The 20,597-nt window shown below is 41.2% G+C and overlaps 1 protein-coding gene across 3 annotated transcripts in view; it reads right to left on the bottom strand.

Annotated features, from left to right (window-relative positions):
• IPCEF1 (interaction protein for cytohesin exchange factors 1) overlaps positions 1–20,597 on the bottom strand; it is a 150,683-nt gene that overhangs the window by 56,964 nt on the left and 73,122 nt on the right. For 2 of the 3 annotated variants that reach the window (XM_059699999.1, XM_059700001.1), the window contains exons 4-5: positions 7,946–7,985; positions 7,151–7,320 (exon numbers count right to left, since the gene is read on the bottom strand). In XM_059699999.1, coding sequence (XP_059555982.1) covers positions 7,151–7,320; positions 7,946–7,985 — 210 coding nt within the window. The remainder of the gene's footprint in view (positions 1–7,150; positions 7,321–7,945; positions 7,986–20,597) is intronic. The other variant, XM_059700000.1, reaches the window with a different exon arrangement.

Here is a 20,597-nt window from a genome sequence, read left to right as displayed (position 1 = left end):
ATGTGAGGTGGTATTTCGTGGTAGCTAGAAGCAACTGGCACTCTGTTCTATTTGTAAACCAGCTCTCCTCGCTCCCCATTCTTACTTACATTCCTCATTCTCTCCCTAGGGAGTCATGTTTTAAATGAAATTAAGGTACTAGTGAACTTTCTGGTAATCTGGCAGACAAAGATAGTCACTTCCTTCTGAAATACTATTTTCAAGAGAAATTAAGATGGAAACATCACAATGGAAAAGAAAGCACTAAGTAGGAAGGAAAGTTTTAAATGAATAAGAAGAAAATTGATTAAATCTCACTATTACCGAATAAATTACATCTCTTTCATCTAATAAAGTTCGTCTACCATTCATGATTAGAACAGAAGTGGGGAAGAGTAAATAAAGGAACTCCACTTAAGAAAAGTAAAAATCTTGTGCATTTGCTTTCAATATTAAAACTTTAGGAGAAACAAAGAATAAGTCTAGTTCTTTTAAAACCACGGTTAGTCAGTGTACCATAATCTTTTAAAAATATATGTATATATTTTTATTAATTTCAGAGAGGAAGGGAGAGGGAGAAAGAGACAGAAACATCAGCGATGAGAGAGAATCATTGATCGGTTGCCTTCTGCCTGCCCCATACTAGGGAATGAGCCCACAACCCGTGCATGTGCCCTGACTGGGAATGGACCTGGTGACCTCTTGGTGCATCAGTTGACGCTCAACCACTGAGCTACACTGACCAGGCATTAGAACAATTTTTAAAGATGCTACTCGAAAAGTCATTATTTTCCAGTAAAGGATGAAAACCCATTCGCCACAGTAAGTTGCATAAGCTTCAGAGTATGAAAATAGTAGTTAATGTGCTACTGATGAGCACCGGCTCTTTCACCCCCCTCCCTCCCCCGGGTAATAGCTATTTCTCCACAGTTCTGTTGAACAGATGAGGAGGAGGAGGAAGGCCCAGACAGGTGGGCGGTTTGCCTGAGGTGTAAAGGTCTGCAGCATCCGGGTAGAGCCTGTCCTCCTGATTCAGAACCCAGGGACACCTTAGACTCTAGCATGTCATTTCCTTCTGTCTTTTTGGAAGACATTGTTTCAAATAGATTCCCTTAAATTCTGACTCCTTTAAAAAGCACTCAACTTTTAAGAATTTCTGCTGCATAGCTTCCTTTTAGACGTGTTCTTAAAGTATGCTCTGTGGGAGGCTAGCCACGGCAGCACGATGACAGATGAGTTTATCAGTGAGCTGGTCTGTGGGAGCAGCTGGGCCTTTGCCCCTTAAAGGAACGCGCTCCAGAGGGATGATAAATCCTCATGTAATGACTTCTCAGGAAAATCCTCAAATCCAACCCAAAGTTCAGCTCATCCCAGGGGCCACTTCTCATGCTTTTGCTTGAGAAATGTACACACAGCCCTCATCACTCCGTCATGAGTTACCTGAACTCTCCTTCCAGGTTAGCAACCCTGAGCTGAAGAATCCCCCAGGGCTGTCTAGCTGACTCCCCTGTTTAATGCCTTAAAATCACCCTTTACTCAGGGGCAGGAGGCAAATTTTAGAATTTCGAGCACAGGAGAAGCCACTGTTACCAAAAGAACCCATTTCTGGTGTCTGAAAACCCTTACCACAATTCTTTTGCCTCCTAAAATCACAATATGTTGTAAGCACATTTTACCTAAAGCATATCCAAAATTGCCTTTCTCTGTATGCAATTCCTTTGATTTCTTGATGTTGTTTTAAGAAGCATGTGATCTTCTCAAAGTCGCTCTAAATTTTGCAGAGATAATGTTCTTGCCACAGTGTATTTGTAAAAAAATGGATGCATAGAGTCACAACACTGACCAAAGGGTATACAGCCGCATAAGAAAATGCAGAACTAGAATCCAGGTGACATTTCTCCTTTATACCATGCTGACAAAATCCACCTTCCTGCCTGCTAGCTTAAAAGAGTGGCTAAGTTATAAATACACACATATGTACACATGTGTGTTCACACACATTTCAATATATGTATACACATATTAACATTTATACACATATATTAATAGTTATACAAACACATGTTGATAGGTAAGTTAAATGTGTATTGCTTTATATTTAAGTTAGTATATGTATGCTTCTGTATTCTACCTGCTGTTAGCTATTTTAAAAGATGTTAGGCCCAACTGGTGTGGCTCAGTGGTTGAGTGTTAACCTATGAACCAAGAGGTTCAATTCCCAGTTAGGGCACATACCCAGGTTGTGGGCTCGATCCCCAGTGTGGGGCATGCAAGAGGCAGCCAATCAATGATTCTCTCTCATCATTGATGTTTCTATCTCTCTTTCTGAAATTAAGAAAAAATATTTTTTTAAAATATTTTAGAATAAAGGTATTTCTGATTTTAGATTCTGTAGATTGATAAACTATAATAAATCTATATGTAACACAGCATTTAGAAATGATGTTTGGATACATACGTATTGTGTAGGGAGAAAATCAAGTTACAACTTTATGCATAGTATCATTTTATTTTTGGAAAACAAAAAAAGTTTGGAAAGATCACAAAATGTTTACAGTGATCACACCAAAGTGGTAGGATCGTGATTAACCTAAACAAATAAATTCTCTTAACTCACTTGTTAATTTCTGTCTGTTTGCCTCCCTATCTTTTTCATTTTGCTTAGGTATATATTCCAGCTTTTCTAAATGAACACATATTATTATACAATATTTTTAAACAATTTTAAATTAATTTAAATGTTCAAGAAACAAGACACGATGGATTCCACCGAGGAAAGATAAAGTCAGACAGAAGCTGTGGCATCGCCCACCAGAGACAGCAGGCCAGTGCTGCACCCCCTGAGTGGGCAGTTCAGTCACTGGCGTGCACCGGGAGGATGGGCCTGGGATACAGCCAAGCCCACGTCATTCGCTCTAGCGCCATCATCCAAAACAGCCAGCACATCATTGCCTCCTGAGCACAAGCCAAGACATGAGGGATTGCACAGTCTTGGTGTTTTACAATTGATTGTGAAAAGTTTGGGAAAAACATAAAGGAAAACAAATTGGCAACATAAGCAATTGCTCCCACATTCTATGAATTTAGCAAGTAGGAGTTATTAAAAACTGCCTGCCCCAGCTACAGACTGGCCTGATCATAAAACTATGATGGGACACCATGATTTTAGAAATACATTCTGGGAACTACTAAGGAAAATAAATATCAGGACACAGTGATAGCATCATAGACAACCTATAGATGAAGGCAAATGCCCATTTCAAAGATTGTCTCCGCACACCTGAAATTATAATGAGGGAAGTAAGAGAATTTTTCTTCCTGGTCCCCCATCATTCCTGTGTTCGGGTTTTAAGCGAACTGCTCACTGACAGCTGCTGAGACATCATTTTGCCCTGTGTAGTCCCTATATCCCAGTTCTCAACATCTTGCCTTTCATGTAGTATGCCCCAAATTTTCAGTTTCCACTCTTGTCCAGGAGCTATGGCTCAATGCCTGCATTTTGTCATCCTCTCCCACTGGCCTGGGGAAAGGTCCTTTATTCTATTCTCCAATACCTCCCATGAGTGAGTGCTAGGTTCATATTTTCACAATCCAACTTCATTAGATCATCTTCTGATTCGAGAATATGCGGCGGCTCCCTACTCCCTCCTGGATCCAATCCACATCCCTGCACTGTATGTTTGAGCCCCATTTACTGGCCCCAGCTCACCGCTAAATGTTCTACAGTTGAAGCTTGGGTGGGGAGGGTAGAGAAGTAGGAGAGATAAGGGTCAGGAAACTCTCACAAGCCAGGAAATGAATTTGTACTTTATCCTAGGGGTAAGGAAAAACAATTGTGTGGATTTTAAACCCAGGATTTTAAACAGCATGAATTTTTATGGCTATTAAACTTGAATCTGCTTTTGTAAGGCTTGACATACCATTCTTGTGTGCTGGATCGCAGTTAAGCACATAATATGAGGTGAGAAAAATGGCAGATGAGTGTCTGGACTTGACTTTTCTCAAGGAAGTCTAGCTAGTACTGTTTGAAGCCGCAACGCATTGTGAAAAAAGAAGGTACGCCAGGAGTCAATTCCTGGGTGACGGCAGTAACAAAAAATGCTAAGAGAGGGGAGGAGGCGGTGGTCTCCCCAGGCAATGTCAGGGAACAGTAGAGACAACAAAGGGGTCCCATGAGGTCACTGGTACTTTCTCAGGAGAATTGCCCTAAATTTCATTTCTAGAGTTGTTCTCTCAGAACCCTATGGAAGGAGGAAACAAGGTGTCTAATCATGTCACCTACGTGCAGTCAGATTTGCAGACGGCAACCATCCTGGGCTAAGGATATTCCTCTATGACACAGTCACAGAATTAAGGAGTTGGAAGGGTCCTTCCATCACCTACCACTAGTTTAATAGGATAACTGTTGCCAGGTAACAACACATTTATTCTCCATTCAATGTTGCTGATCTAACTCTACTTAGGTACAGGATTTGCTACCTGACTATCACTCTGTATGCATCTGCAAGTGAGGCCCGGGGTGCTTGAGTGTGTCTGATGCTGTCTCCGCTTCCTCTTTCTAATCTGGCCTCAGTCAACATTGCTGCTCCCTGTGGAGGCAGGAGATTCCTAATGCCCAAAATAGTAATTCATTGCTTAATCCCAGTGAGCTGATGAAGCCAAATAACACAAATCCGTAACTGTGTGCTGTTCAGCAGGGGCTCCTTTAAATTCTATAAAGACAAGGACAGCACCCGGGACATCTCTGCTGAATAATTTGATCGGATGAGAAAATGAATGCCACGTTTCTATCTGAGCTTTGTTATTTCCCACAGATGCGCCATTCTCCACCAGCACCCAATCCTTCCAACAACCTCTGGAAATTCCTGGGGAGCTATTAAAATGTAAATCAGTAAGTCCTCTCATTTTATAAAAGATGCAGACTCTCACTTGCCACAACTACCTAAAAGCAAGAGCCTAAAATAAGATGAAACAAGAGGTTGAAGTTTACGTTAACATTAACTCTTCTTAAGAAGAAAACAGTATTTGTTTTAGAAAAATCCCTTAGGATAGCAGGTGAGGCCCCAGCTCCAGGTTGCCTTAATTTGGGTAAAACCATTCCATGCTGGACAAGAAGATAAATGAATCCAGGAGGGCAAAAGAGAAGAGAGAAAAGGAGATGGTGGAAGATTGCATGCTTATCAAGGTGACTCTTTGTGAACCTCCCAAATCTTTGATCAAGTTGTTAAAACTCACAAAAGGCTTGAGGAAATATCCTATATAATAAAAGGGTAATATGCAAATTGACTCTAACAGCAGAACAACTGGGAATGATTGGTCACTATGACACACACTGACCACCAGGGGGCAGACACTAAATGTAGGAGCTGCCCCCTGGTGGTCAGTGGGCTCCCACAGGGGGAGCTCTGCTCAGCCACAAGCCAGGCTGATGGCTGCCAGCACAGTGGTGGTGGCGGGAGCCTCTCCCGCCTCCTCAGCAGCGCTAAAGATGTCCAACTGCAGCTTAGGCCTGCTCCCTGCTGGCAAGTGGACATCCCCTGAGGGCTCCTGGGCTACCAGAAGGATATCTGACTGCCAGCTTAGGCCCAATCCCCCGGGGAGCAGGCCTAAGCCAACAGGTGGACATCCCCTGAGGGGTACCAGACTGCAAGAGGGCACAGACCGGGCTGAGGGACCCCCGCTCCAGTGCACAAATTTTTGTGCACTGGGCCTCTAGTATTTTTATAGAACTTGAAGAATTGTACAGCATGTTTTGCACAGGAGTGTCGAAGAGGGTACAGAGAGAAACACAGGGAAGAATGCTTATTCCACATCATTAGAATTGGATTTGGGTCCAGTTTAACCTATTCTTTACAGAATGGGTGTCTGTGAATTAGTGATCAGTGAATGTGAATTTATCAACTAAAAATTTTCCCCACAAACTATACACAGAACTTATTTTACATTTATAAAATTGCATGCTCTAATACTCTGTTGTTTGCACCATGGCACATACAAGTCACTTTAAAAGAATGCTGTCATCTTATGTAATAAAAGCCTAATATACAAATCAACCGAACAGTGGAACAGCAGAATGACCGGTCGCTATGACGCACACTGCACCAGGGGGCAGAGGCTCAACACAAGAGCTGCCCCCAGCCGCAGGCCCCAGGCCAGCCAAGGTGGGTGCCAACAGGGGGTCCCCCAATCGCCCTGCTGGTTGCCCCACAGATCGGCCCTGATCGCCAGCCAGGCCTAGGGACCCATGCACGAATTTCGTGCACCAGGCCTCTAGTATAAAAATAATTGTCCTGGCTTAAGAGTAATTCCTAACTTTTCCTTAGTTGATCAAAGGATATCCATTGCTGATCTTCACTTTACTCCCAAAACAAACTCAATCTCTGCTGAGATTAGCCATTGGCTACTCTGAGGTTAATGGAGAGAGTTCCCATGTGAAAAATCTCTACTCATTCAATTTTCAACAACATCATCGATTTCAAAATGTCTCAAGCCAGGAAAGATCAGCACACCTTCTAACAATAACTTTATTCCTAGCCCTTTCCAAACAGAAAACTAGCCTGTGAAGAAAACCTTTAATAAAAGCATACTGACTCAAAATGATAGATTAGACAACTCTCTTATCAAGATTGTCCAAGCATAATTTAACACCATCACTAAACATGCCAAAGAACCAACTATTAGCGATTCCAAAACCAGCCCATCTAATAAAGAAGGTCAGAGGAAAAGATAGTAAAGGAGGAGAAACGAAAATAGTGTCTGTGGACTGACACCCCTAATAGGTCTTAAAGCTGCGTCCCTTTTCTTGTAGAGACTTTAACAATGTATATTTCCCATATCCAGTGCTGTCCACGTGAATCCTGAGATGACTGGAATCTCTCATAGAACAGTAACATTAATAGACACGGAAAGTCTCCTTTATTAGGACATCCATTTGCATGGCCTTCTCCAACCAAAGATAAGTCAGTCAAGCAGCGTGGCTTTCTCTTCTGTAAAACACAGAATGACCTACATATGTACTGGACCAGAAATGGTTTCTAGAACTTGTTTATTTCCTCTGTTCCAAGTCTCAGAAATAAAAAATTAACTTTCTCAATGGGATCATCTGCTCAACAAGGATCTTCAGTGCACCCTTGGTGAGAGAGGCTGGGGATGGGAGGGAGAGTGGACTCACCAACTGATTGCTGTACCAATACAGAGAGGATGCCTTCAGTACCACCCAGAATTTCTTCCATTTGTTGCTCAGGAAAGTTCCTTTCTCCTTTTTCTTGTAGAGCCACCCTTGGCAGTCTGCGTGCCCCAGGTCTTTACACGATATCCTCCTCCGGCTCATTGTGAAAAACCCTGCAACAGTGACATGAAAAGATGGTCACGTATTACCCCAATGTATATGACAGAGAAAGGAAACTTCATTTTTTACCTCCTGGGAGTTGGATTATTTTTTAACCAAGATTTATGCAGAGTAAGTGCAAAAAAAAAGTCTCTTTTATCTTTTTTTATTTTTAAACATTCATTTAGTGCTTAGAAGGTACCAAGACATGACCAAAGAAACAGTGAGACTAGCATGCAAGTGTTAGTCTAAGACTATTATTCAACAAGAACAAGTGGAAAAATTAAAATCCTGAGGCTGCCGGGCACATCGCGGCACAGACAGAGCTCCTGTCAGCAGGAACAGCAGTAGTTACGCAATTGACAGAAAAGGGTTAATGCCCACCAAACACACAGCCACTCTCTGACCCCGTGCCAGCCTTTCAAAGCCCTACTGACACCCCACAAGAGATTAAGCCAAATGAACAGCATGCCGGCATTTCTTAAAATCGACCCCAAAATAACCCAACATTAATCTGCTGTGCACCTCCTGACATTAACAGTAAGACAGACAAAAAGCTGACCCCAAGGAAGGCACCCAAGAGAAAAAGAAACACACACGTGCAAAAAGGGGATGAACAAACAAAAGCGATCTCATTACCTTGAGTTTTCTTTCCCGGCTTCTGACGCAAGGGAACCTGCTGAAAATGCAGGAAGGGAAGAAAAGAGGAAATTTCAGATTGTGTTGTAACATTTGTAAAGAGAGAAGGAGGGAGGAGGTGGCAGTGTTTGTGAGCAGGATGAAGCTAAAAAAAACCTCTCCAAGCAGAGCTGAGGGGAGCTATAGCTGAGGCACAAAATGTGCTAATTAGAATCAATAGACATTAAGCTGAACCTGAAAAAAAAAACACGTAACACAACGTTTATCACTAATGTTTCCTGTTTCCACCCACAGGCAGCCTTCTCACTACCACTTTAGTTATGACAGGACACTGCTCACTGAAGTTCTTAAAAATATGTCTATATTTCCCTTTTAGTTTTTTGTGAGAGAGAAAAAAATGTATGTATCTATCCTGCTTCTTTCCTTGCAATTTCTAAATAACAATTATTTAAATAAACCTGGAAGATAATCATTGCAGTCTCACAATACTACAGGCTTGCATCGGACCAAAAAATTCATGGTCCAGCTACCACGTAGGGTTACAGCTAAACCACAGGAATTAAATATCCCAGAAAATGGAATGCCAGTCTCTTTGGTGAGATCTAAGTAGCCATCAAGCCTCCTTATCAGGAAAGTTTTATCTACAGGCAAATTTAAATTGCTTATTTGTCTTAAGTCCCCATGAGTAATTCTCACATTCTAAAAAATCAGTATTGACTCCTACTTTATAATAGCTCTGCAAATACTCAAATCAGGCATAAGACACAAATCTGAAATACACATTTTTCATTATACATTTTAAACCATTCGTTAAAATCAGACTATCAGCAAAACTAGAAAACAACAACAAACGGCCCTCTTTGTGTGTGTGTGGGTGGGTGGGTGAGTGTGGGTGTGTAGAAAGAAAGACATTTTAGATTAAAGAAGTTTCTTTTTTTTCCTCCACAATATCTAAGCTGAATTTACTCGGGTTTAAATGACAGATTTTTATGCTAACAAGTAAAAAATTTGAAAAAAAAATGTACATAATTGAAAAGCAGTTCTAAAAGTTGTTAGGCCACCTTATTACAACATCTTATATTATTCCAGATGCATCTGGCTAGTATTCTACATATCTAACCATTGATCCAATAGTTTTTGTATATGGTTCTACTATACATATAAAGAGGGGATATAATATAGTAGAATTAGGATGGGATTTTTTTAGTCAAATCAATTCATGACTGTCATAATTAGCAGCTGTTACCCAGAAAAAAATTCATTTACCACTCAGAACCCACTTCCTCATTTGTAAAATCAAGATACTCATAATTCCAATCCTAAGGTCTCATAATATTTAATAAGACTGTATGTGAAAATATTCTGAAAACTAAAAATCATTATTTTATACGATTATACATAACATAACATTACATGATTATAGATATAAACAAATACTTCATGTCTAATAAACAGAAATTTCATAATAACTTTTTAGGATAAGTAAAACTTGTATTTCTTTCAGCAACAATGATGAAGTCCAAGTGCTTAAATTATATTTTCTGGAAAATCACAAACTGACTTTTTATTTTACAAGTGTTAGAATAAAATTTTATCCCCAAAGAAATTAATCATCCTTGTGGGGAAAAACAAGGACATGACAAAGGCAATAATTGTCCTCAATTTAGTCAAGAATGGACATGTTGTAGTCAAGACACATGACTAAGCTTTAGGCATGTTATCATATCAAAGTCCTAGTCTCATCTCCACTTCACAAAATATCTTCCACTCCTGCATCCTGGTCTAAAATCCCAACCATTCCCTCAAATGGCTTTTTTTATATGCAGTTCTCTGAGATCAGTAAAACCAATAGTAGCTATCCACAAAATATTTCAGCCCAAATATGTACATTATTTGGAGAGCTAACGCTTATCCAAGAGCCAGGACGAAGGCAGGGGAGTAAATTTGGATACTGGGAGTGGTTTGAAAGCAGTGGGTCCAGAAGAGGCTAGGGGAGTACTCAAGACCAACTAAGAACCAAGGCAACAGGGAGAAAGGGAGCTAGCTGTACAGAGACGTTCCTAGAGGGTTCTGGCCCCAGACTGACAAGGTGAAATTGCATTACTAGAGCTCACAGGAAAAGAGCAGCTTTAATAAGAATGAGAGAGAGAGAGAGAGAGAGAGAGAGAGAGAGAGAGAGAGAGAGTCACAAGAGGACCGCTGTAGGATCTGTGAAGGGAACCTGTGAATCTCCTCCACCCATCCCTTATGAACGACTTCAGGCTGGTTCTAGAGACAGCCCCAAAGCAAACTGTAGTCTTTGTCTCAATCATGCCCAAGACAAGTCCTTGGTCTGCACTAGATTCCCGTGCCGAGGCTGGGTGAGGAGTGGGAGCTCTCAGCAGGACAATCCCTACAACAGGGTGATCACCAACATCAAGAAAGGACTTTATTTAGACTGTTTGAAAGGGGGGAAGGGGAGTTCAGTCACTGGGTCAACTCTCCTTAAGAGCACTTCTCTTAAAGTAAATCATTTCACAATCTGCATTAACTGTTGAAACCATTTCCCCAACGAGAAACAGACTGCATACTATAGAAATAACAAATTACAGGGAGTTTCAGTTTCACTTGACATATATGAATTTGAAACCTATATTGGTTGACATCAGAGAATGAAAACAATCTTGAGAACTTTAGTGAGTTGAAGATACATCTTACTCCTCACAACAGGAAGTGGAACTGGCGAGCTAGTCAGTTTCAAAAAGATCTTACATGTGGTTTTTTCACTGAGTGAAAAAAAAAAAAAGGCGAACACCGGTTGAGCATGTTATGAGATAGTTTTTCAACAGGGGAATTATAACTCTTTCTCACAACAATAATCCAGAGCCTAGTAAGATATTTTTATCATATTATTTTCTTCCCATTGGAATGTTATGGGTAAAACTTAAAAATTACTCTAAATTATGAATTTGCCCTCACTTGCTTCTAAAGTTGGGGGTAAATTTTTCTTTTAAATACATTTTTTCTTTTGATTATAAAAGAATACTTTTACTTTTTAAGATGGTTAAAAACAGCATTTGGTCACCAATCACTCAAAAACACAAGCATACAAAGAAACCAGTACAAAATATAAAAAGGGACCTCTTTTGATGTTGAATGATGTTAACACCCAGGGATAATTATTACATTGACTACGAATATATACAGTAACTAGTGGCCTGGTGCATGAAATTCATGCACATTAAAAGGGAAATAGAGAAAATATTTTCATATTCCTATTTGCCCTTTCTCTATAATAGAAGTGTCAGAGATGAAAAAAAATTAGTAAAATGTATATGAAAATCTCCCTCCTGTCAGAGTCTGGGGCATGCCGTGGGACCTAGAGTCAAGTCCATGCCCACCACCCGCATATGCTTCAAAAACACAGGAGACACAGACCCGGCCGGCCCCACCCCCATTGGGTGAGACCCAGACCCAGCTGGCCTCAACCCCATCAAGCCCCTCTGGGCAGGGGGTGTGGCCTGAGGTCCCTGTCAAGCCCCGTGGGGCAGAGGGCATGGCCTGAGGTCTCCCAGCCCGGTGACGGGGTGGGGGGTGCAGCCTGAGGTCTCCCATCATGTCCCACGGGGCGAGGGGGGTGGCCTGAGGTCCCCCGTCAAGCCCCGTGGGGCAGAGGGCATGGCCTGAGGTCTCCCAGCCCGGTGACGGGGTGGGGGGTGCAGCCTGAGGTCTCCCATCATGTCCCATGGGGCGAGGGGGGTGGCCTGAGGTCCCCTGTCAAGCCTCACAGGGCAGGGGTGCGGCCTGAGGTCCCTTGTCTTGGCCAGGCGCCATGCAGTCTCAGGTTCCCTGCTGTTTGGTTGTGATGTTATGGCATCCCAGCTAATTTGCATATTCCTCTATTATATAGATCAGGGGTCCTCAAACTTTTTAAACAGGGGGCCAGTTCACTGTCTCTCAGACCGTTGGAGGGTCGGACTATAGTTTTAAAAAAAACTATGAACAAATTCCTATGCACACTGCACATATCTTATTTTGGAGTAAAAAAACAAAACAGGAACAAATACAATATTTGTATTTGCATGTGGCCTGCGGGCCATAGTTTGAGGACCCCTGATATAGATAGATTGTTAAATCTTGCAGGCACAATTTACCTTCATGCTATATTAAAATTAACAGTAAAACAGTTCATGATTACATCAAACTTCATAATGATCTTGGTATTTAGCAAAATTATACAGTGATATGCTGCTAAATGGGCCCTGATTTGTAACATTGACCTAATTTCCATGGTGTGAAGCCTCAACTGCTGTCAATTTTAAACTATCAATACTTTAACCAAGCCACAGAATTTCCTATATATTTCAGGGCCAGGCCAACACCAATTGATACAGCTGTTAGGGATATTTCTCCCCAACACTTTCCCCCGCAAACATCTTTACTCCGTCCTAGAAAATTAAACTGAATTCTTAAAGGGAAATTTAAAGCTTTTAATTATTAAAATTTAGCCTGTGAAAATACATGAAAAACTTTCTTAATTTTTTCAGAAGACTACCTACCTTAAATATTACCTAATAGATTAATATTTTATAAAATCTCTATTAGTGGCCGAAACCGGTTTGGCTCAGTGGATAGAGCATCGGCTTGCGGACTGAAAGGTCCCAGGTTCGATTCCGGTCAAGGGCATGTACCTGGGTTGCGGGCACATCCCCAGTAGGAGATGTGCAGGAGGCAGCTGATCGATGTTCCTCTCTCATCGATGTTTCTAACTCTCTATCTCTCTCTCTTCCCCTCTATAAAAAATCAATAAAATATATTTTTTTAAAAAATAAAATAAAATAAAATCTCTATTAGTGGAAAATGGAGAGAGATAATAGACAGTCTAATCACAATAGTAATAGAAAACACTGACAGCTAAGAAATATACATAAAGCTTATACACATATAATTTTTGCCACATGGTAGGCACTGATCTCACTCTTTTCATAAATGCTGGGACTGAATTCTCCTATTTGTGGCTTAGGTGCTATTTCTTATTCCCACTTTATAGGAAAGGAAATTGAAACAAATAGAGTTTTAGTATTTTGCCCAAAGTCACAAAAGTCAATGGCAAAATGCAAATATTTATTTTGAGAATAAAACTTACAAAAGTAGTAGTTTGATAAGATGTTTGCTTGTGCAATCCTGAAAAAGAACAAAGTAGGTGGGATCTCAATACCAGATATCAAGTTGTATTACAAAGCCACTGTTCTCAAAACTGCCTGGTACTGGCACAAGAATAGGCATATAGATCAATGGAATAGAATAGAGAGCCCAGAAATCGGCCCGAACCAATATGCTCAATTAATATTTGACAAAGGAGGCAAGAACATACAATGGAGCCAAGATAGTCTCTTCAATAAATGGTGTTGGGAAAATTGGACAGATATATGCAAGAAAATGAAACTAGACCACCAACTTACACCATACACAAAAATAAACTCAAAATGGATAAAGGACTTAAATGTACGACAGGATACCATAAAAATTCTAGAAGAATCCAAAGGCAAGAAAATTTCAGACATATGCCGAAGCAATTTCTTCACTGATACAGCTCCTAGGGCACTTGAAACTAAAGAAAAAATGAACAAATGGGACTACATCAAAATAAAAAGCTTCTGCACAGCAAAAGAAACCATCAACAAAACAACGAGAAAACCCACTGTGTGGGAAAACATATTTGCCAATGACATATCTGATAAGGGCCTAATCTCCAAAATTTATAGGGAACTCATACAACTTAACAAAAGGAAGATAAACAATCCAATCAAAAAATGGGCAAAGGACCTAAATAGACACCTTTCAAAAGAGGACATTCAGAAAGCCAAGAGACATATGAAAACATGCTCAAAGTCACTAATCATCCGAGAGATGCAAATCAAAACAGCAATGAGGTACCATCTCACACCTGTCAGACTGGCTATCATCAACAAATCAACAAACGACAAGTGCTGGAGAGGTTGTGGAGAAAAAGGAACACTTGTGCACTGCTGGTGGGAATGCAGACTGGTGCAGCCACTATGGAAGACAGTATGGAGTTTCCTTAAAAAACTGAAAATGGAACTCCCATTTGACCCTGTGATCCCACTTCTAGGAATATATCCCAAGAAACCAGAAACACCAATCAAAAAGGATATATGCACCCCTATGTTCATAGCAGCACAATTCACCATAGCTAAGATCTGGAAACAGCCTAAGTGCCCATCAGTAGATGAATGGATTAGAAAACTGTGGTACATCTACACGATGGAATACTATGCTGCTGTAAAAAGGAAGGAACTCTTACCATTTGCAACTTCATGGATGGAACTGGAGAGCATTATGCTAAGTGAAATAAGCCAGTCAATAAAGGAAAAATACCACATGATCTCACTCATTCATGGACAATAGAGACCATTATAAACTTTTGAACAATAATAGATACAGAGGCAGAGCTGCCTCAAACAGATTGTCAAACTGCAGCGGGAAGGCCGGGGAGGGTTGGGGGGCAGGAGGTAGTGGGGTAAGAGATCAACTAAAGGACTTGTATGCATGCATATAAGCATAACCAATGGACATAAGACACTGGGTGATAGGGGAGACTAGGGGACTGTCTAGGGCGGGGGGATAAAATGGATACATATGTAATACCCTTTGTAATACTTTAAGCAATAAAAAAAAAAAAAAGATGTTTGCTTGTGTTGTTGATATGGTATAAAGGAGTAGGACAGGGAAGCAAGTCTAGAGTTCAAGGGGAAGCTGAGTGCAATGGCACTTTCTACATAGAAGAGAAATAGAAGAAATAAAGAAAGGAGGACTGGGAAGAAGAAAGAGATAGGAGAGAAAGATCTGGAGGAGAGGAGCAAAAGAAGGGAGTGGGCACAGGGAGAGGAAGGTGAGGAGGAGGAGGAGGAGGAGGAGGAGGGGGAGGAGGGGGAGGAGGAGGGGGAGGGGGGAGGAGGGGGAGGAGGAAGTTAGAACATGGACAGTGAGGGAGAGCAAAAGTGTCAGGGAAAATTTTGGAGTTTCTAGCTCAAACATTTGAATAAATGACAGCACTATAGAGAGCGTAGTTTTAAGTATATATATTTGTTTAGTAGTAAGCATATTGAGTTTGGTGTACACATGCAGCACACAAGTGGAAATAGTATGTATAGTATTTAAGGGTCAAGGAATTTGGGGAAAATCTGGAAGAAAGATATAATATCGGGAATCATCAGTATACAGAGAGTAGAAGTCTTGAGTTTGGATGTGTAGAAGAACAAAGGACAGAAGTGGGAATCCAAAGGCAGATCAATACATTGCACAGAAGCAGTAGAAGAGGTGACTTCAAGGAGACTGAGCAAGAACAGCCACTAAAAAACCAAGAAAATCCAGAGAGGGATTATCATGGGAGCCAGGGAGAGACTCAAGAGAAAGGTGAGTCCAAACCATCAAATGCTGCCAGAATAAAAGAGAAAGAAAAAGTTCATTAGAGATCTTGGCAAAAATAGCTTCATTGTTCAGTTGGGCTAGGAGACCAATTCCAGTGGGTTGGGAATGAGTGGGAATTAAAGAAATAAACATAGTTTGGAAGACTCTCTGTCAACAATCTTAACATTCAGGCTTTAAAAAACTGATTTCACATTAAATAAAGTTATCTTCAAATTTTTAATTTTGTATTCTGTCTTAACATTTTGTAAAAGTTTTAGAATTTACAGTTGCAGAATTGTGAATTCTCTCTCTCACCACACACCCCCCGCCCCCCCCCTCCCCCATTCCTCTCTCCCTTGCCCTGGCTCCCTCTATACCAGTTTGGAATTTACTTCCACTTGGTGTGTTACCTGTCCTACAATGGTGTCCTGAGGCTATCATGGAGAATCTTGCATACCCAGTCCTAGATCTAGCTGATGTCTAGGTTCACGTCCTGGTTTTGAGCCTATCTCTATCTCCTCTCTCCCTACGCCCTGAGGTGTTACTCTAAGCCAGTGATGGCGAACCTTCTGAGCTCAGCGTGTCAGCATTTTGAAAAACCCTAACTTAACTCTGGTGCCGTGTCACATATAGAAATTTTTTGATATTTGCAACCATAGTAAAACAAAGACATATTTTTGATATTTATTTTATATATTTAAATGCCATTTAACAAAGAAAAATCAACCAAAAAAATGAGTTTGCGTGTCACCTCTGACACACATGTCACAGGTTCGGCATCACTGCCCTAAGTCATGGTTTGATAACTGCTTTCATCTTTAGCCCTTTCACAAGTGGAGGAGGCCCTGCCTACCATTGTCATCAAGAAGTAGCTCTCCTCACATGAGTGGAGCATTTTTTACCCCCTTGCCTTGGGTAGGAGGTAAACTACTTCCTGCCTCCAGTGGAGGCATTCATCAGACCCATACCTTCGGTCATGCTCGATTCATTTCTTATTCACAGAGATGATCACCACATTGTTGAGCCTAATTGTGCTTTTTTGGTCTCCTGTCTCCTTTTGCCTATCAGTGTTCTATGTTCGCAACAGAGTGAAGTGTGACAATGTGAACTCACAGGACCATTACTGAATGGAAGCCAGTCATTTCATTTATAAGGTTCCATCTTGCAATCATAATCCCTGCCCATAGCAGCCTCACTATGCCTCCACGATATCTGTTCATTTCCTTTCCTGGTACCTTCAACTTTTTTCTATTCTGCAGAAATGTCAGGCACTTTAGTAACTTCATACTTTCGAATATTTTATTCCTTTCCCCTATTTCCCTGTTTTGCATCTGGTTAATGCTTAGTCATCCTGTTAGACCCAGGTCAGATGCCACCTCCACCAGGAAGCTTTCTTGGACTTTAGAAGGCAATTAGCTCTTATATTAATCTTATGATCATTCAATGTAGTTTGTTATAATAATTGACATATTATCTCCCAACGATTTTCATAGTAGGTACCATTTTTATCTTCCTTTTCACAGATGAGGACCTCCATCTTGGTGTGGTTAAGTAACTTCCCCTCCAATCACACACAACTAGCAGCAGAGCCAAGAAGGGCCTCAAGCCAGTTGGACTCCTAGCCCTATTGTGTGACTCTGTGTGACTCTGCTTCTGATGTTTGTACCCCCACAGTGCTTTGCTGATGTCTCTGAAATGGATATTATAATTTATTTGTTTTTATATCTGTGTGGCACATACATAGTAGTAACATTATCCACCCAATGGTCCAACCCAGAACCTGTGTATGATCTCAGATAGTCCCTTTCCCCTGTCTCACACATTTACTCAATCCTGTTGCGTCTTAAAGTTTATCAATTCTCTTTTCAACTCTGTAGTTTAATGACGAAAACTGTTTATATTCAATGACTGATCAAGACTTCAAGAGAGAATTGATGGTCTGGAACTTGTCATTACTTCCAAATCTAGCACCTAACCCAATGCCTGACACATGGGGGTCACTCAGTGAATATTTTCCCAAAGGATTAACTGTGTCTCACATCCATTTTTACTTTATGTGATGCCTTAATAGTGGTGCCTGCATGGGTGGAGATTTAACAAATATCTGAAAAGCCATCTACTGCTTGATTATTCAGAGCTGAGACATGCCTTCACTCATAGATAATGTCAGTAGAGTTAAGCAACATAAAAGTTGGTCCAACAGTTTTCTCACCCCCAAAGGAGCACACACTAGAGAAAAACTCCTGGGGTTGACTGACACTAACTTTGAACCCACCTGGAAAGTCGAACCTTGGTATTTCCTTGAAGGTGAAATGGACTGGTACTGAACAAATCTCTACTTCGATCTAAAATACGATTTCCTCAAAAACCACAGCAGCTTTCTCCAGCATCCTGTTTTAACCATATCCTCCAACTACTAAGAATCTGGAACCCAAAAATAGAAATGCATGGGCTGGAGAAGGGGGACTGGGAGGAGGGACAGGAGCCTTTGCAGGGATAGCTAACAAGCCCCTTCCCAGACGGCTGCCATGCACGTCTCACTTGAAGTCCTGCTTCATATTTAACAGCACACGTGCTAACTGGCCTCCTGACTGTGCGCCGTGTGGCCGGCTTGTCACGGCAGCACTGGCTCAGCCGGTTCCGCACGGACTTTTGTTGCTGTCGCCTAAAAAAACAGGCTGCCACAATTTCAGCTGCTTTTAGTTGATTAAAAGAAGTGAAAATATATATTCCTCACTTCATCTCTGAATGTCATCACATCAGAGACACACGCCACAGGCATGGAGATGGAGCAAGGGGCAGAGCAGGTGCCCATGGTGGCTGGAATCCTATCTGGCCTGTTCACGGCCCACGGGACACATAAAGACCGGGCAACGAGCAATGTTCTGTGAGCAATGACGCAGGGCTTTCTTGTGAGGCAAACACGACAAGTACCAGTTTGCTGTTAGACTGTTCATGCCAGAGGTAACAGGCCAGGCACCATCAGGTAACCCAACCACAGGGCTAGAGGTACAAATCCATTGGCAGTCAGAGAGATGGCCCCCCTGAGCGTGGAAACCCAGCAAAGTCACCACGATTGACACGCAGAGCCTTTTGTTTCAGGAAAACGTTTTCACTTGACATTTTCTTTTCAGGCGATATTTAATGAAGGAATTTTATTGAAAAGAATTCTTGAGCAAACACTGTCATAAAGTTTTGATGTAAGATCATTCTGACATTTCTTCCCCACGAGAGCCATCGTGAAAGTGAGAAATCTCAGGCGCTTGAGGGGAAAGAATTATGTACAACAGTAAAGGAGATAATGTGCCACAGCCCCTTGGAGCCTGTCATCTTTAACTAAGGCTGTTTGCCTTTCTTAGCTGAGATACTGTTGCTAAAACCGGAGACCAGAGAACTTTCTTAATGAAGCTTTGAAGATTCATATATGCTGGTTGTTATTTATTTCCCTTTATTTGTTTGTCTCTTTGTTTATCTACGTGAGTAATGAATCATAAAAGAAAACTAGCAATACTGAATTAGGGTATAATACTTTGTTATCACCATAGTGTGATGTACAGGAAGCCTTAGAAATATCAAGAGCTGCACAAATGGATTTTTAGAGATGTTTAGAGACTGCACCAAATCTAATCATGTTGAAGTTTTCCCAACAAGCTATGATGGTTCTAAAGGTGATTCAGTTCATTCTTTTTGCAGGCCACAATTTGGTAAATTATGGTTTTGTTTATTCAACTACCAAAATTAGCAATTACTGCCAAATTACTGTGTCAAGGGTCAGAGATTCAATGCCAAGCAAGCTCCCAAATCAACACAGAAGACAGAAGCAGACAGGGATAATAAGGTCTGCACAGAAGGGCTAGGATGTAGCTCATTGTAGCATTTACCCAGAACTGGGGAACCAGGAAAGGCACCCCATGAGTTGATAAAAACAAAGGTCTGAAAGATAAAGACCTGTGCATACAGGGTCTAAGATAGCATGCAGGTATGACCCAGTAGACATCAACCACAGAGTGTGTGTGTGTGGTGGTGGGGGGTGGGGGTGGGGGGAGTAACCAGGTTCAGAGTAGCAAAGTTGCATCATGCGGGGTCCTTGTAAGTTACGTTCGAAAGTATAAAGTTTACCCAAAAGCCATGGAACAGATGTCTGCAGGTGAGTGACATGATCAGGTTTGCAGTTAGGAAAATTCACTCTGGCTGTTGTATGGCAAGGGAATTGGAGGGGGGCAGGTGTAGAGGCCAAGAAACCCATAGGCAGAGGGAAGGACAGGTTTGTGTCTATGAAGGTGGAGAAATATTTAGGAGGTAAAACCAACAGAACTTGGTGAGTTAATATCTTTGATTCTATGTGAAGTTTTAGCTTTGAAAATTCTGCTGGTTCCCTTCAGAGGACAGAAAAGAATGCTATCAAATAGCAGACTCAGCTTAACAAAGAAAGAACAACGGTATTCTACCACACTCATAATGAAATTTCAAATGCTTCGCATCTAGTGTCTTGAGCAATTTTATTAACACCATTTACCATGCCAACCTCCATGATAACTCTCAGGTCAAAATCAACAAAATTGCCTTAAAAGTATTGCCCTTCCCCCACCAGTGATAAGCTCCTCATCTTCATACCCCCGCACCAAGCAACACTCTACACATATAGCTCAATAAATGTTAGTTTAGTGGAAATGAAGTGAAATCAAAGCTGCGATTAGGTCAAATGTGTCAAGCCTACCGAAACGGCCCAGCATAAACATAGGTCTCCTGTGCTACGTTTTATTTAGGAAACAAATGACAGCAGAAAATGGAACTAATTTTCTGAATGGAAAGATAAAGTAGAGTAATCACTGAAAAGCAGCTGGGAGAAATGCTTAAGAGAGATGTTAAGCAGTACCTCCCAGACACATCGGCGGGAAGACCAAAATAACAGGTAAATATACACACGGGAGAGCCGAGCTGACTGAATCCAGGAGTAGAGGTTGGCTCATGAAATGAGAATGACCCAGAAATAGCCAGAGTTCCCACCAATAAAAACAGAATCCACTGGTGCCCAGCAGGTTACATATTACCGTGGTAACAGCTCTAGATTGAGAATAATATGGATGATACATTAGTCCTTAGGTAATCACATCTGCAGTCTTTGTTCCCATACCCAGCATTATGCTTTTTTTTTTAAGATATAGATATTTCAACTTGTTTTAAGTCACAATTCAATCTCCCCTCCTACCTAGTACAGTGGCTGAAACCTGATAGTCAGGAG

This window comes from Myotis daubentonii, chromosome 6, assembly GCF_963259705.1.
Source record: "Myotis daubentonii chromosome 6, mMyoDau2.1, whole genome shotgun sequence".
NCBI lineage: Eukaryota > Metazoa > Chordata > Mammalia > Chiroptera > Vespertilionidae > Myotis > Myotis daubentonii.
This window is presented reverse-complemented; position numbering and strand designations above follow the sequence as displayed.